Source organism: Crocuta crocuta, unplaced genomic scaffold, assembly GCF_008692635.1.
Source record: "Crocuta crocuta isolate KB4526 unplaced genomic scaffold, BGI_CrCroc_1.0 scaffold118, whole genome shotgun sequence".
Lineage (NCBI taxonomy): Eukaryota > Metazoa > Chordata > Mammalia > Carnivora > Hyaenidae > Crocuta > Crocuta crocuta.
In genome coordinates, this window is record NW_027551558.1 from 15,886,644 (window position 1) to 15,903,525 (window position 16,882).

At 36.3% G+C, this 16,882-nt stretch overlaps 1 protein-coding gene across 13 annotated transcripts in view; it reads right to left on the bottom strand.

Moving 5' to 3' along the window:
* Window positions 1–16,882, bottom strand: part of NRXN1 (neurexin 1) — a 1,134,059-nt gene that overhangs the window by 301,895 nt on the left and 815,282 nt on the right. For all 13 annotated transcript variants that reach the window (XM_077749163.1, XM_077749167.1, XM_077749165.1 and 10 more), the window contains one exon: window positions 10,339–10,520. In XM_077749163.1, the coding sequence (XP_077605289.1) occupies window positions 10,339–10,520 (182 nt within the window). The remainder of the gene's footprint in view (window positions 1–10,338; window positions 10,521–16,882) is intronic.

Sequence of the window (16,882 nt, forward strand, 5' to 3'; positions counted from 1 at the left end):
AGAAGACCAATAGTCTTGTGACAGTATTAGTTTAGCCCTAGATTTAGGCAAAACTAAAAAACCAGCAATGACGCCTACAATTCCACCCATTCAAAGAATTTTAATACAAAATATCATGTGTTGTATCATGGCACTCTACTGTCATTTAGTGAATTCTTGTTGAAGGACACAGAGATCCCACCTTGTGCCCAGGCTTAAGGAATCTTACAATGCAATGCACAGTAAAGACTCACTGCCTTAGGGTCAGGAAATTGGTTTGCATGATCATTTGAAAAAGTGCCTGGGCTAGCCTGAAATTTTTCTTTGCAGGAAAGAAAAATGCAGCTTTGAAGTCAGAACTGGCTATGTGATTTGGGTCAATTATTTATAAATGCAGTTTGCTCATCTGTAAAATTGAGATAATAATTCATACCTCAATAGGTGATTGTGAATATCAAATGAAATACAATTTTTATGCAAAGTGTTTTGTGTTTGGCCCATTGTAAGCACTCAATACATGCTAAATAGTATTGTTTGGTTGTTGTTCTTACTAAGCAAATGAATAGGGTAAGCCTGATTTCAGTGGGAAATTTTAACCTTACTTAAGATAAGACAATAACACCTCCTTGACCTCCACCACAGCAACTTCTTACTTGACACATCCCCAAAAGCAAGGGAATCAAGAGCAAAAATAAATGATTGGGACCTCATCAAGATTAAAAGCTTCTGCACAGCCAAGGAAACAGCCCAGAAAATTAATAGGCAACCAATGGAATGGGAAAAGATAGTTGCAAATGACATATCAGATAAAGGGTTAATATCCAGAATCTATAAGGAACTCACCAAACTACACGCCCGAAAAACAAACAACCCAGTGAAGAAATGGGCAGAAGATATGAACAGACACTTCTCCAAAGAGGACATCCAGATGGCCAACAGACACATGAAATGATGCTCAGCATCCCTNATTTGACAATAAACTATTTGTAAAAAAAAAAAGATAATTGACAATACCTTCAAGCATTTAATATATATTAATTAAAATCATTTTTTAAAAGCTCTTTAGAGCTTTCACCTCCATCATTTAAATACATGTCAGATGTTAGCGAGGCAGGAGAAAAAAAAGAGGATGGTCAATTAGTGGTGGATGATTACCCTTTACACCCTAATCAACTTGAGGTTGATTACACAGAGAGCTCTCTCTCTCTCTCTCTCTCTCTCTCTCTCTGGACTCTTTCTCCCGTTGGATTCATCTCTTCTCATCAAGTCAGAAAACAGGGAAGTATATCATAGATGTTTTTATATGAGTATCCAAAATAATACAGACAGCAGATAAAAGGCATGCTTTGACTAAATCTCAGGGAAGTGAGTACCTGTTTGGAATATTTGAACCTGAAAGTGGTGATGGTCAATGGTTTAACCTGAAAGACGTCTTCCTTCCCTCAGAGAATATCATGTGGATAATGAGACCATCTCATGACAAGTCCCAGCACTTGCCTCTGCCTTGAGTGTGTAAGCCTCCATAGGTTGTAAATGGGGAGTCCCAGGGCACTGTCACATGCTTTCACCATTATCCTTTGGGAGTCTACTTCATACTGTGCTCCAAGGAGAGCGTTCATCTTGTGAGCTCCTACACCTACAATGGAAAACTACCAGCAGGAGGGAAGGGGAGGCCACAAGCCAAAAAGAAAGGTTCCATTCACTCACACATACATTTCTTCATCAATAAGCAGTATTAACATGTATTAATAAGCACCATGCCGGTGTCTGAAAACACAGAGATATAAAGATATATAATATATGGTCAGGGACCTTGAAGAGTTCATGGTTTAATGAGCTGAAAGGACACATAAACAAAGAGCTCTGGCTTGGTAAGTAATATCACTGAATTACAAAGTACTAGAGTAGTAACTAACAAGAAGGATTAGTTTTGCCTTAGGGAACCAAGGAAAGCTTCACAAATATATGAAATACATGATCCAGATGAATACATACTCACCAGGCTAGGAAGGAGAGGAGGGCAGGTAGGAGTTGGGAAACTGGAATATTTCAGAAAAAGAAGGAAACATGAACAAAGCTGTCTGGAAGTCTATGCTTCCAGTCTGCCGTTTCATTATAGGTATAGATAGTTTTGAAAATTGTGTTTTGAGCCTTTAAAAAATATGTATGCCCCAAAACTTACAAGGCAGACTAATTACAAAATTTGGCTAGCTAACTGCAAAATGGTTGAGGCAGTCAGTCAATCAGATAACTTTCCATGTGTTTATTTAACTAGAGAAGGTGGTTTATGTAGCTGATAATCTGAAAGACTCCGTAATTCATGTGATGTGTGTTAGTCTAAGAGCTAAGGTTGTCTGATTTTAAAAAATGGCATTCAGCAGAGTCATCGGGTGTAAATCGAGGAGGGACTGCCTCCTGTACTCTTACCTGCCTGTGACACAAAGACCCAGAGGTTAAGTACGTGGACTCAGAAGTCAGACAGTCTGAGTTCAAGTTTTGGCTTTACTCACCAGCTGTGTGACTTGTGCCTCCTTTCTTTGCTTACCTAATGAGGATAATTTTTTTTCCAATAGGGTTTTTCTGAATATAGATGGAATATATATGTAAACTTATAATAGTTCTACTATTATTAATTGCTTTTTATCAAAAGCCACATTAAAGACTGCTTCATGGAGTTTAAAAACCTTTAATTGTGCCTTTATGGCATGAAAGTTTGAAATACCAGCCTATATCTGTATTCTGTGGCTAATATGTCACTAAAATGAAAGGTATTCATTAAATTCGAGGCTATTTAAGGTCAGACCCAGACTCACTTTACTCTGTATTCCCAGTGTCTTGGAAGGTACTTGTGGGGAAAAATAAAATAGAAAGGTCTGTTGGGCTGTCTGGGTGGCGCAGTTTGTTAAAAGTGTCTGACTCTTGATTTCAGCTCAGGTCATGATCTCAGAGTTCATGGGATCCAGCCCCGTAGTGACTGCGCTGGCAGGGCAGAGCCTGCTAAGTATTCTCTCTCTCCCTTTCTCTCTCTACCCCTTCCCAACTCATGCTTTCTCTCTCAAAATAAATAAATGAACATTTTTTGAAAAGAAAGGGTTGTCAAATGCATGAATTAAAGAAAGAATATGTATGAATTGCAGTAGAAGTAGCAGCACCAGGAGATGGAAAATAAACTCAGATTATAAGTGTTCACTAAGGACAGCGAAGGAGCTTGTCTTTTGAGGTATTTGTACCATATACCAGTAGTTCTCCAACAGAGCCAGATAAGGTATGATACACCAGACACTCACCTCAAGATCCCAATCTGTAAAGATGCAATGTGTATACACTAGAAATATGCTAGTAGTTAGTGCAGATTTGCATCTCTAACTCACCCCTAAGAAGTTAAATATAAACTGGTTTATCCTGAAGGAGACCAAGCCCTTGACTAGAGCAGCACTGACCTATTGGCCCAGAACATTTTCAGAATGCACACATGCAGTGTAAATTGGCAGAACTTGTAGAACCAAAAGATGATTTCAACATTTTTTTCTTCTTTTGCTTATTTGCTAAATTCCAGGCTCAAGCGGGGCTCTGGGAAAACAAAGGTACACAAAATTGATCAAAGTCCCTGCCTTCCTAATGCTTACTGCTGTTCACCATCTCACTATCCAATGTGAATGAAGAATTGGCCATTGGAACTTAATTCCATCACTTTACTCTGAATCCAAAATTTTGCATGAGTCACAAAATTGCCAACAAAAACAGAGGAGAGCACAAAGACTACAAAAAAAAAAATAATAAAGTGTATTTTGCCAATTCTTTTCCAGACAATTGACTATACTTTGTCCAGGGGAAGTAAAGTAACCAAGTGCCTGTGTACACAATGTTGACAAGCAGAAAGAATACTTCCTAGTGAAAAATAGCAGGGAGAGTAAAGACAGATCCCGGAACTCTATCTGCCCATGACTATAACACTTCCTGCTCTGCCAGGCTGTGTCTCAACTTCTCACCTGCTAATAAGACTGGTCAGGGATGAGCATAGATTCCCTGTTCAGTCTATCAGTTTGAAGCTCCACCATAATATTATGAGAAACATTTGTGGAATTTGGTGAGAAACAGATTAGGCCATAAGAGTAAATACTGGGGAGATGTCAGGTTTTAATCTGTAATTGTTAGATGGATATGTGGTTGCAAGATGATAAGTTCATTTTAAAAAATTTTTAAGTTTATTTATCTATTTTGAGAGAGGGAGGAGAAAACAGGGGAGGGGTACAGAGAGAATGCCAAGCAGGCTCCACACTCAGCATGGAGTCCAATGCGGGGCTCAATCCCAGGACCCTGGGATCATGACTTGAGCTGAAGTCAAGAGTCAGATGCCTAACTGACTAAACCACCCAGATGCCCATGAGTTCCATTTTTAAGGTGGTAAGTTGAGGTGCCCATGAGACATCCAGGTGGAAATGCTGAGTATAGTCATCAGAGGGAAAGTTGGTACTAAAGATGTGTATTCAGGAGGGAGCAGTCTATACTTCCAAGCTAAAATTCTACTCTGAATTTTATATAACATTCAATATTAAGAATGACTTATTGTCACAGACCAAAAAGCTCTAAGAATCAATTAAGTTTTGATCTATCACCAAAGAGCTTTTCTGGTCTGTCAATCTTGTGTTTCTACTTTTTGTTGGGCAGGAAGACTCGAATGGCAACGTTCAGGAGGAAGTGTTTTCCTTGATGGGAAGAGCCGACCATTTAAAGTGTCACCTCAGAAGCCTCATGGCAGGATGTTCTTCCAGGGCTACATCTGTTGGCAGAAAGTTAAACAGCTTATCCACCTGGTCTACAGAAGGGTGCAGGCCTCCTCTGTCTTGACCTAAGAATCCTGAGGTCCAGCATACTACCTCCCAAAGTAAGCTCCTCAATACAACATAAATTAGATTTCACAGCTCTGAAAATGTTTTCATAAAAATAACTTTCTGAAGCTCAGTGAACATTATCTCCAGTTCTCTCCTCCTGATTTAAAATGTAGACTATTTATGCCTACTATTAACTTGAGTGTCCCCTAGTATATTCACTTAGGTCATTCCCCTTCCTTCGTTGAAATGAGCTGCCTCTGTCTGCAATGGCCCAGCATCAGCTTTAATAGGGACTCCATTGCCACAGTGTTACTTTCATCTTGTTTCCTGATCTGTGGCAGACATGTTTAGCTATGCTGTTTGCATTTTTAAATTCTGTTACTCTCATGCATTTTGCTTATGGCTGTCAGTATTTTTTGTGTGTGTAATAAAAGGAATTTTTCTGATAATTGTATGAATGACTCCTAATTCAGTACGCATTCCCTAGTTCTTAACCCTCAAGCAATGTCTTCATTACTCTTTTTCCATCAAACTATATTGTATTTAGATTTCTGCAAAACCAGAATCCTTAATAACCTGTTTTCATATGCTTTCAATGTTGCTCATCATTTCTTCCTCAGACAGGTGGACCCTGTCTGGATCCTAAGAATAAACCTATCAGGTATGTTCTGAGCATGGGAGCTCTTAACCATATCTTCTCCTAGAAATCTCTTAATAACCTAGTTCAGCTGTTTCTGGATTCCCCCACTCATATGTGACTCTAAATTTTTGTTTTAAACTACTAAATTGTAGGTAAATTTGTTATATAGAAAAGGATAACAAATACAGTCTGAACTGCACCATAGGTGATCAATAATGATGTGCTGAATGAACCAAAAGAGATGTTACTTGAAAGTAGGGGAGCCACAGCAGAAATGAAAATAGAGTCAATAGTTAGAAAGGATTCAACAACAGGTCTCTTGTTTTGGCAGCCTGGCCTAAGAAAAGATTTGCTAAGGCAACTCATCAGGACCTAAATTGGAATGGATTTGAAACTATTCTATAAAATAGCTTGACATTCACCATAAAGGAATGGGTCAGAAGCGTAGTGATCACTGGTTGCAGCAGAAACTATGCACAATACTTTCTCTGCCTAGGTAATGCCCCAGGCATTGTTTCAACAGCTCTTCCAAGGAGATTCCTGAGCCCTAGACTTCTTTCTGCTAGCTTAGGAGGCTACAATATCCCACCCTGAAAATACCCAACATTTGAATAGAGAAGTTGATGACTGAGCAGAATTGAGATAGTGAAACAGAATGAGAAGAAACTTTCTGGGAAGAATTAGATACAGAGTAGTGACAAGAAGTTCATTAACAAGAAGATTAATACATTTTGCTGGAGTAAAAAGGTAAGTATAGAATTATGACAAAATGGATCTGAAAATGGAAATTAAGATCAGAATGTTGAGGACATTAAACATTAGGCATAAAATGTGCCTTTCTTAACCTGTTCATAATTGGGAGACATCAATGTGTTTAATAGAGGAACAAGTGAATCAAAGAAACATTTTACCAAATTAACCTGATTGGAATGGTCTGGAAAGTATTCAGAATAGATACAGGAAGATAATTCTAATTGATAAGTACATGGACTGAATACGTGTATGTAGAGACAGTTGTTTTAGTTCCCTTTTATTAAAGTTCACAGCAATGGAATTTCAAAAAAGGAAATAATTCTAGAAATCTACCAATCAAATTCAGAGAGTTACTGATGTACCAAAAGTGACAACCAGTAAATCAGAAACTGAGAAACTGAATTAACTTCCAAGGGAAAAGGATGAGGGAAATAGTCTGTAATAATGTGCTTGATCACACCTGTCCCCAAAATAGAGACTGTTTTAAGATATCTGGATAGCACTTAAGCCAATAGAAGTGTGACCATAAGTTCCTCCATTTTCCTCAAAGATAACTTGCATCTTTTATACCTTAGAAGCTTGAAAAAGAATTTTACAACACATAGTAAGAAAGACATCATTTTAGTCTTTCTTTCAATATTCTAGCCCAAGAGGCCACATGTTCTAATTCACATAAGAACCAGGAAAACAAAACCAAATAAAATATATACTGTATATGATTAACACAGTCAAATTTAAATATTACATGGTAAAGTGTAAGTCTTAAAATAGGTGAACCTATTGATTACAAAGAAATTTTCAGTTGGAACATAATTTAAATCTAAGAAAAGCCTGTGAAAGAGTAATGGGTTTTATCTTGCACTTATGTATAATCACTGACTTTACAGATGCTTTTGAATTTAGTTTTGATAGAGTGGTATTAAAAAGTATAAAACATTCTAAATAATATTTATTTACTAAACAACATTTATTAAACCAATATAAATTGTAGAGATGCAGAGAGATGAGAAAGTGTTGACTTGCCACTGATATTGATAAGTTATTTTGCGACAAGTAATATTTACTATAAATATATTATGCTTCTAGGCTACACTAAAACCGCTGATCAAAAGGTGTATTTCTAAATCAAAATCAATTAAAAGCTTAGTTTCAAAAATAAGGCTTCTAACCCAGCAAAGTACAAAGAAGAAACACTTACAGCAAATATGTACAACAATTCACTAATCAAATTTGCAATGCTCTTTCATGCTCCCAAGATGAAAGAATTTCAAAGAACTTTCTTCACTCTTCCTCTCCACCACCCTCCACACATTTCCCCCGGTCAGAACCAATGTACACGTTAATATTTCATAGCAGTGAGTGAGGACACATTTGTACTGGCTTTCTCCTGTAAGTCAAAGAGGGGTTAAGTAATCTGTAATTAATGTTGTCAGACTGGCATATATGAGATGGTTCTTCTAGAGTGACATCATTGGTAAAATTTCTAGTTATGCCTTATAAATTATTTGTTAATGAATTTAACTTTTTTGTTATTGTTTCCAGGAATTATTTTACTCAATACTGATTAAATAGTCTTTAAAACTACTAATTCAAATGTGTATAACACTCTACAGCTTAGAAGTGTCTTTATATTCTTTATATTAAAAACCAATCATCTGTTTATATGCTTACAAACATTATACAGATAAGAAAGTTAAAGCTGCAAGAGGAAAAAACTGAGGCGAATCAAGATGGAGTCACATTGGGAGAAGTCATGTTTGCTGTAAATAATCTAAGCTATCTGGTGACCAGGATCCCATTTGGCTCATTCATTCATCCATTCAACAACTATTTATTGAGATGATTACTAAATGCTGAGATCATTTATTTTTGTATTCATAGAGCCTAACATAGACCTAGGCCATACTGGTTGCTCAGAAAATATTTCTGGATTGGCAACTTGCTAATTCATTAATGGCTGATCACCATTTGTATGCAATGAGAAAAAAAGGGAGGGAGGTAAGTTTTAGTTAGTGAGATTTAGACTAAGACAGATTCTAGTAATTGATATAGGAGGAGTAGGGCTAACCAACAAGGGTGTTTAGTGAGCCCAGGGAACCAATATACATTTTGCATTTCCCAGTCAAGTACTAACTCTCAGATCAAGGGAAAGTGTGAAGATAGCAAATCCAAGACAGAGAATGTATAGAGACAAATACTGAATCTAAAGTAAATAGCCAAGCAAAACGAAGAAGGAGATTCAGAAAGAAAGAGGCCCTAACAGGACAGCTGTCAGAAATTCACGGCAAGTAAAGGAGCTGTGGAAGGTACTGGGTTGCTATGGACACCTAGAAAGTCAATCCATTATTATAGAGGGACTTTTAAACCCACATATGACCAGTTTTGGAGGAAAAAATAAGACCCATTCTTGTAGACTAAAACCTTCTGACCATAAAACAAACAACAGTGGTTTGAGTAATTCAGTAACTTTGCCCCTTATGATTTGAGAGTGATAACTGTAGAACCTTTTCTCAGGATAAATGTGTAATTGGTGATGGATCAATAAGTAATTTCTTTCAGGAGAAAAAGATCTTGTTTTCTTATTTATTTATTTTTTTGAAGTGGCAAGGCTTAAATCAGAGTGGAGCAAATATACTTAGAAAGTTGAGATTACTCTAAACAGCAAGATTCCTCACTGCACTAGTTAAGTTTATCTCAACTGATCATTTATTTATGATGCCATAAAAATCCAGATGCTTTCAATTTTGATTGTTAGATATTTACTGAAAGGCAGCTGAAATTACTTTCCCAGGGTTCCCACTTGACAACTGCATTTTGAATTGAAAATTTACGGCAGTTCAATAATGGTTGTGCTGAGTTGTGCGTGCATGCGTGTGTGTGTGTGTGTGTGTGTGTGTGTGTGTGTGTGTGTGTTTCCTTTTCCTATTTCTAAGTTTAGCAATGAATTTAGCTTTTGTGGTCAGTACAAACCCCTACTGAGTTTATTGGAAATCAGAGGAGTCTAATGGAAAACTAAGATTAAGAAAATAAATGTATAAAACTTTGAGAAGTAAGACTCTGCAAAAGTCTGTGATAATGTATTTTGGTGTTTGGTGGTTTTCCTAATTGTTTTAGGATGAGTGCCTGAAGGCCAGTCTCCAAGAGGAAAGAAGGTGTTGGACCTAATCAAATTGTCCTCTGAGGCATGGGTGCTGGTAAAGGGTGAATTTATAGGGATGGACAAAAGCAAAACAAAACGAATTTACATAATCCCATGAGACAGAAAACATAAACTATGCCTCACAGATAAAAAGAGAAATGGAGAGACTTACATACTTCACAAAAACCTTAATAAAATAAAAAGATAAAGAATTACAACTGTACAAATTAGCAACTCTTTCAATGCAGAAATACAGGGCAGAGTCCCCAAGCTATAGTCAGTTATGGCAAAAGTTTAAAAAACAGCTTTTTATTCATGATCTATTATTTGCCATCTATGATATGCAGACTAAATTCTCATAGTAGCCTTAGAGCTTGGAGCAAAAGGAATAGTCAGTGGTCCCAGGATATTAATGGTAAAAGCTTATTGACTTTCTTGATATTTATGTATCAAAATGAGTATGAGAAGGCACAGAAACAATCTTTTCACCTTTTTTGATATCCCTAAATAGCCTTAAATTTTTCTGCTCTCTCATACATTGCCTCTAATTCTAGAAAATTATTTTCTCAAGTGAGGAAAGAACTAAGCACACTGGATTCAGATCTTTTGATGTTACCAGTATTACAACCTCCTGCTTCTAGTCAGATGGAACAGCATAAACTAGGCAAGAACTTAGTTTATTAATTTGGCAAATCTGCTTAAAGTCACTAAGAACATACCAAAATAAATCTTTGTGAACAGAGAACTGAGAAGAATTCACGCTTAACAACCAAAAACTATAGTTTCTATTGTAAAGAACATTTTTAGCAACAATGGTAGGAATAAGGTCTTATTACTTCTAGACTATATTTATATTTTCTGTACCAAAGTATACTGGTTTCTGGGGGAAGAGAAACTTCCAAAAGGCAAAGTAGAAGTTATTTGTAAAAATTAAAAAAAAAAAAAAAACTAACAGTAAAAAATAAAAGGTGAATCTTATTTTTAAAAGTACTTACTATATGCAGCTCTAGGTAGTCACCCAGGCCAGAAGAACTGTCCACTCGCACCAACACAGCTTCTTTTTGAACAGTGCTAAACCCTATGGCCAGTCTGTCTGCTCGTGTACTTGGCCGGTCATTAGGAGGCCACTTATACGTGATTTGTCCACCACCTTTGCTAAAGATATATGTTGTCCCAGCTGGAAAACAAAAACCAAAATCAATTAGTCCAAATATCAGGCACACAACTTTCCTTTGTCTGTTACACTGACATATCAGTAAAGGATTAAATTCATACTATGGCAAAAATGAAAAACAAAAATTGAACTACAGCAAAAAAAGTAATCAAATAACAGATTTCAATCAAACGGGCTCAAGGGAGAGAATAGATTTCTTTTAAAAGTATCAAGGCAGCTCAGTTTTTAATACACTCATTAAACCTACCAGCAGGTGTTCCAGAACAAACAGGACATTACTACTTTCTCCATTGAGTTGGACAAGCATGGAATCTAATTGGCTTTTTTTTCCTCCCTGCCAGTGTTTCAGAAATGGCTTATCAGGAAACAATGACTTTGCCTGGCTCCAAAAGGAGCAGAAACATGTATCAACTTGTTTTTGAAACAAGAGTTGCATGTGCATGTGACAGGGTCATACAGCACAGTGAAGCAAATCACAACAAATACACTATGAACCAGCTCTTATGGGGAAAGGGTCTATTCACATATGACAGATAACTAATGGATAAATAGTCATCAGCCCCAGTAGTCATGTCAGGAAAATACAGATAACAGAGCTCATTGATAAGAAACGAGATCTTATTTAACAAGCAATATCTAGTAGCTGTCAAACTATCAAGCATCAAAAGAGACTCATTTTTTTTCTTCAAAAGTAAATGCTTGTCTTATAGTAGTAGGAATATCATAGCTTCACTTGGTGAGTGTTCAAATTTTAATTTATGGTGCTGATGTCTTTAAATAATCCATCTTACTTTAAAAAGATTTTCATTTCAAACAAGTTTATACTAAGCATCCAATGCACTGAAGTCCTATCTCATTACACCACAATGAAACCTATCTCATCAAATGCAATAATATGAAATCTTTAAGTCAGAACATTTGGAAGAGATATGCAAAGAGATGCAAAGATATATAGATATAGATACATAGACACAAAGATATATAGATATGTATGTACACACACACAAACACAAGAAAAGACCTTCTTCCACACTAAAAGGGACAATAGAAATAATTTGCATAGTTATCCCAGGAACAGCCATTAGGGTACAGTATGTAGAGGGTAACAGAACCTTACAAAAAAAAATGATAGCAATACATATTTAGATGTTCCCCACTATGTGTCAAACATGGTAAGGAAAATGGTAAGAGTGAATATTAAAATTTAGGCCAAGGGTGCCTCAGTGGCTCAGTCGGTTTAGTGTCTGACTCTTAATTTCAGCTCATGCTGTGGTCTTGTGGTTTGTGGGATTGAGCCACGTGTTGGGTTTTGTGCTGATGGCATGGAGCATGCTTGGGATCTTCTCTCTCCCTCTCTCTCTGTCCCTCCCTTGTTTGTGCATGTGCTCTCTCCCTCTATCAAAATAAACATTAAAAAAATTTTAGGCCACAAAGCATCTTGTGTTTATAGAGGAAAAAAAAAAAAGCTTCTACCAAGAGACCAAAAGTGAGGCTTATATGTAAAAGGTGTGACTACAGCAGTATGCATTCTGTCTGAAACATTTCCAAAGTCCTCTGCAATATGCCTCCTGCTTGACTGGGTAAAAAGGTTTTCGTATGTAGGGGCACCTGGGTCGCTTAGTTGGTTAAGGGTCTGACTCTTGATTTCAGCTCAGATCATGATCTTACGGCTCCTGAGTTCAAGTCCCACATTAAGCACTGTGCTGACAGTGTGGAGTTTGCTTAGAACTATCTCTCTCTCCCTCTCTCTTCGTTTCTCTCATGTTTGTGCTCGCTTAAAATAAATATTTTTTTTTTTTTAAAAAGGCCTTGGTATGTAGATGGGACACAAGAAACATGTCGCGATAACATTGAATGTAAAAGTGATAATGGGGAGCCTGGGTGGCTCAGTCAGTTAAGTGTCCGATTTCAGCTCAGGTCATGATCTCACAGTTCGTGGGTTCAATGCCCCCATCGGGCTCTGTGCTGACAGCTAGCTCAGAGCCTGCAGCCTGCTTCCGATTCTGTGTCTCCCTCTCTCTCTCTCTGACCCTCCCCTGCTCACGCTGTCTCTCTCAGAAATAAACCATTAAAAATTTTTTAAAATAAAAATAAAAGTGATAAAACAGAATCTTGTTAGAAAGCAATGGTAGAGAAGCTGAGTATTCTCTATTAATTCTTTTGGATACTAATGTATGAAAGTAGTTTATCTCTCTCATGTGGAATATAGTTAAGTTATATTTCACAGGCACCAGGCAGTGTGCAAATAAAGAACACTCAGAATAGAGAGATTTGTGTATCAGAAATGCTGGAGCCTACAGGACCATGTATGTTCTACATCATCAGTAGCTTGTTACTCAGGATATTAATAAGCAAGAATTATTTGATACATATTTTTCAGCTTGGTTATTTTTATAGATGGTTAACTATTGAATGTTTCAAGAAAGTCCACATTGATAAAAATGGGACAAGAACATATAAAAGTGAAGATTTCTTTAACAGGAGAATGTTGTGGTGACCTCTGAGTAGCAGGAACTTGATTAATTTTATTTTCCTCCTTTTCATTAAATTTGTCCTTTAGTGACTATGTAGTTTCCATGAATTAAGACAAATATTCAAAACCAGAGATGCTGTAGAACAATGTAAATCATATCTGAGAAATCAGATGTCTTCCACAATCACCAGAGGAAGGTGGCGGTGGAAAGCAAAATATCTTACATTACGTAACGATTTTTAATATTAAAAATATCACTTTCAGGGCGCCTGGATGGCTCACTCGGTTAACCATCCGACTTTGGCTCAGATCATGGTCTCACAGTCTGGGTTTGAGCCCTGCATTGGGCTCTGTGCTGACAGCTCAGAGCCTGGAGCCTGCTTCAGGTCCTGTGTCTCCCTGTCTCACTGCCCCTCCTCTGCTCATGCTCCGTCTCTCTCTGTATCTCAAAAATGAATAAACGTTTTTTAAAAAATATCACTTTCACAACAATTTTTCATCTTCTCTACTTCTGTATGGAAAGTAGGGTAAGGGCACCTGGGTAGCTCAGTCAGTAGCGCATCGGACTTTTGATTTTGGCTTAGGTTATGATCTCATGGTTCATGAGTTCAAGCCCTACAGCAGGCTCTGCACTGACAGCATTGAGCCTGCTTGAGTTTCTCTCTCTCTCTCAAAAATAAATAAGCCTTAGAAAAAAAGGGGGGGCACCAGAAAGTAGGGTAAGCAGTAGCCCCATGTTACATTTGAGTAAACTTAATCATAAGGATTGATTTGTTATCTCATGTTACAAGCTTGGTTAAGTGGCAGAGCCATAGGAAACCTAGCACCCAGTTTCCTACTCCTGTATTTTTTTTTTTTATTACAGAAAGGTTTCCGTTATCATAACAAGACAGTCAAGAAAAAGTTAATTGGATGTGTCAGTCTGAATTTATCAAGGCCGACTGTTATCATATTCTAATGTCTCATATCCATAAAGTGACATTTGCACCTCATGATCATATACTGTCCTTTCACCTCACAAGGATTTCAAAAAAAGAAAAATAACATATAAATGTGAAGTGACAGAACATTTAATATATGTAGGTTAACATTTAGTTTAGAGTATACTTCCCAAACTTATGGAACTATGAAAGTTTCCAGTCGCTCAGCTACAGAATCCGAGGATAATAAAGGTTTGTATTTTCAGGAAGATAAATGTCACAATGCAAATATCGTTACTCGAGATTTGATTTCATCTCTTACTTCAGTGAGTGCTAAGACCTGACACCTAACATGCTATTAACCACTCTGTCCTCCTTACAGTGATTTCTGGCTCTTTTAGTTTCACCAAAACAAAGTAAAAACAACTGTACTATCTTGTGTCAAACAATGCAATTATTTCTAGCATCTTTTTTTCTCCAAATGTATCTGGAAAGCAATCTCTCTTCCCTCTTCTATATGCCTGATAGTGCAGTGTCTGGTATTCATCAGCATAATTCCATAATCGGGAGAGAATAAGATGTCCAGTTCCCTGTCCACAGCTCACTTCTAGCCACCTGTATAAGCATCTTGGTTTTCTTTTTAAAAAAATCATTTCATATAAAACTCTACGAAATCTCCTATGTTCTTATATCCATATTTCAGCAAGATGAAAAAAATTACCTCATACTCTATCCTGGTAACCTTAAAAATGTGAGAATAGTCCCACAATAAAATATAGGAGTCATATGACTCAATTTTCAAAATCTACTTCACTTAGCACACATCTTTCAGAACCAGGGACATGATGTCTTTTCTAGAGCAGGTACCTAAAAAATTAAGAGTGTAAGCTCTCAACAGACCTGGGTTCAAATTCCAGCTGAATCACTTATTACGTATAAGGACTTTGACCAAGCTTTTTATTCTAAGTCTTGGATATTCCACCTGAAAAAAATGAGGATACTAACACTATACACCTTATAGAGATTCTGTCATAATTAGACGAGTACCACACAGTCACACCTTAGTTCAGTTCCTGGCATATGGTAAGTACCCAGTAAATTTTTACAGAGAACAGATGGTGTGTATGGTAGAACTATGCGTGTGTTAAAACTATAAAATAATGAAAAACATATATAAAATAACAAACACTGCAACACTGTTGTTTTAATATAAAAAGTTTTAGAAAAGTTTGATTCATTTCAAAGTTGTGTGAAAGCCAAATGCCTTTGAAGAAATTACTTTCCTCCATCTCAGGTTTTATTAATCTTTCCAGTACTTCATTCCTGGGATTAGCACTTTTTTCACATAAACCCATTATATTATTATTTACATTCACTAGCAGTTGACAATGAGAAGGATATTAAATTGCATCACATGGGAGCGTTCATGAGAAAAAGAATATTAGTTCATCATCGTAAAATATCTAGCATGGTAAGATTTATAGCATGATGCAAAAAAAATCACTTTGTTAAATAAAGGAGTAAATCTACATAAAATGAACTGCAATCTAGCTTTATTAGTATTAATTTTATTGTTATAGAAACATGGTTTATTATATTAAGTGAATTTAGTGTGCAGGAACTGCATGTCTTAATCACAGTTCCAGGTCTTAACGACACAGAAATGTGTTCACCTTTATTATTTATGCATGTTTCTATATGACAATCACCAACACCTCAGTGCCATGACTACTAATGGATTTACTGCAAATCAACCTCAACATCCATCACATTGCTGAATATTTGGATGACTCAAACTTAAAGTGGCTTTCAGCAACCTCCATATTTAAGTTGTATAGCACATCTGTATTACTCCAAATTCATTAACAGAGCTGGTTCAATCAGAGGCAAATTTATCTGTGTCAACATACTTTACATGGCAACAAATGTTTGTACATATCATACATGGGCTCTTATTTCTAAAGTCTGAACTGCCCTTCAGTTCTAATGTCTGAACTGAAATGATATATTTCTTATATAACAAGAATGATTTTTAGATTTTATTTAACATCTATTTACCTAAAAGCCTCCCTCCGCTTCTTGTCTTACTACCAACCATTCATTCCCTAAATGTGCCTACTTCTGTTTCATTTGTTTCGTAAATGTTAATATGTCCCCAAATGGATTGAACCTTTCTGAAAAAGAAAAACAACTGGTATGTACAGGTCTGCTCAATTATTGATTGTTCGGGATCCTTGCTATATGAACAATTTCTCAATAGATTAGCTTCTAATGTAAGTATGAATAAAAGTTTCTTTCTGAAAGCCTGTAATTCTTCAAATGTCACTGTGTAGCCAACATGAAACATTTAGGACACTATAATTCTATTAGATCTAACAGGGATATAACACTTTTTTTCCATTAAAGTTTGCTAGGTAGTCAGATGGAATTAAAATAAAACAAATGAAAGTAAGAAGAGCTTTTATTCCTCCAATAAACTTATGAAGAGACTAATTTGAATTTAAAATTTCCAAACAATTTCTATCTATGTAGAGGCAATCTTTTGAGTAAAGTTCATAGAAAGCAAAAACAATGCTTTTGTATACAAATTCTTTTTGACCATGATAAACTGTCTAAACTGGTAAAACTTAAAAAATAATAATAAATGTTAACAATCTGATAGGTACACTAAAGTAACAACTCATTGCAGCTCATTTTCTTTTTAAGTTCCTGTAAGTTCTTTGTAAGATCACAAGGAATTTTATCATGAAATTGAGCACTATTGTTTCCTAATTTCTAAAATTTCATATAGGAGCAATAACAACTCAGGAAAGGTGGCCATTATATTAGGAGAGGTGAATGTAATCAGAGTAATAACAGTTCCTACCTATAATATGTAATCAACTCTACATCAAAAAAAGTAGTAACAACAATTACCAACTCTGAGAAGTTAGAGACAGCCCTCAATGCTGCTATTCACCTACAGGGGAACA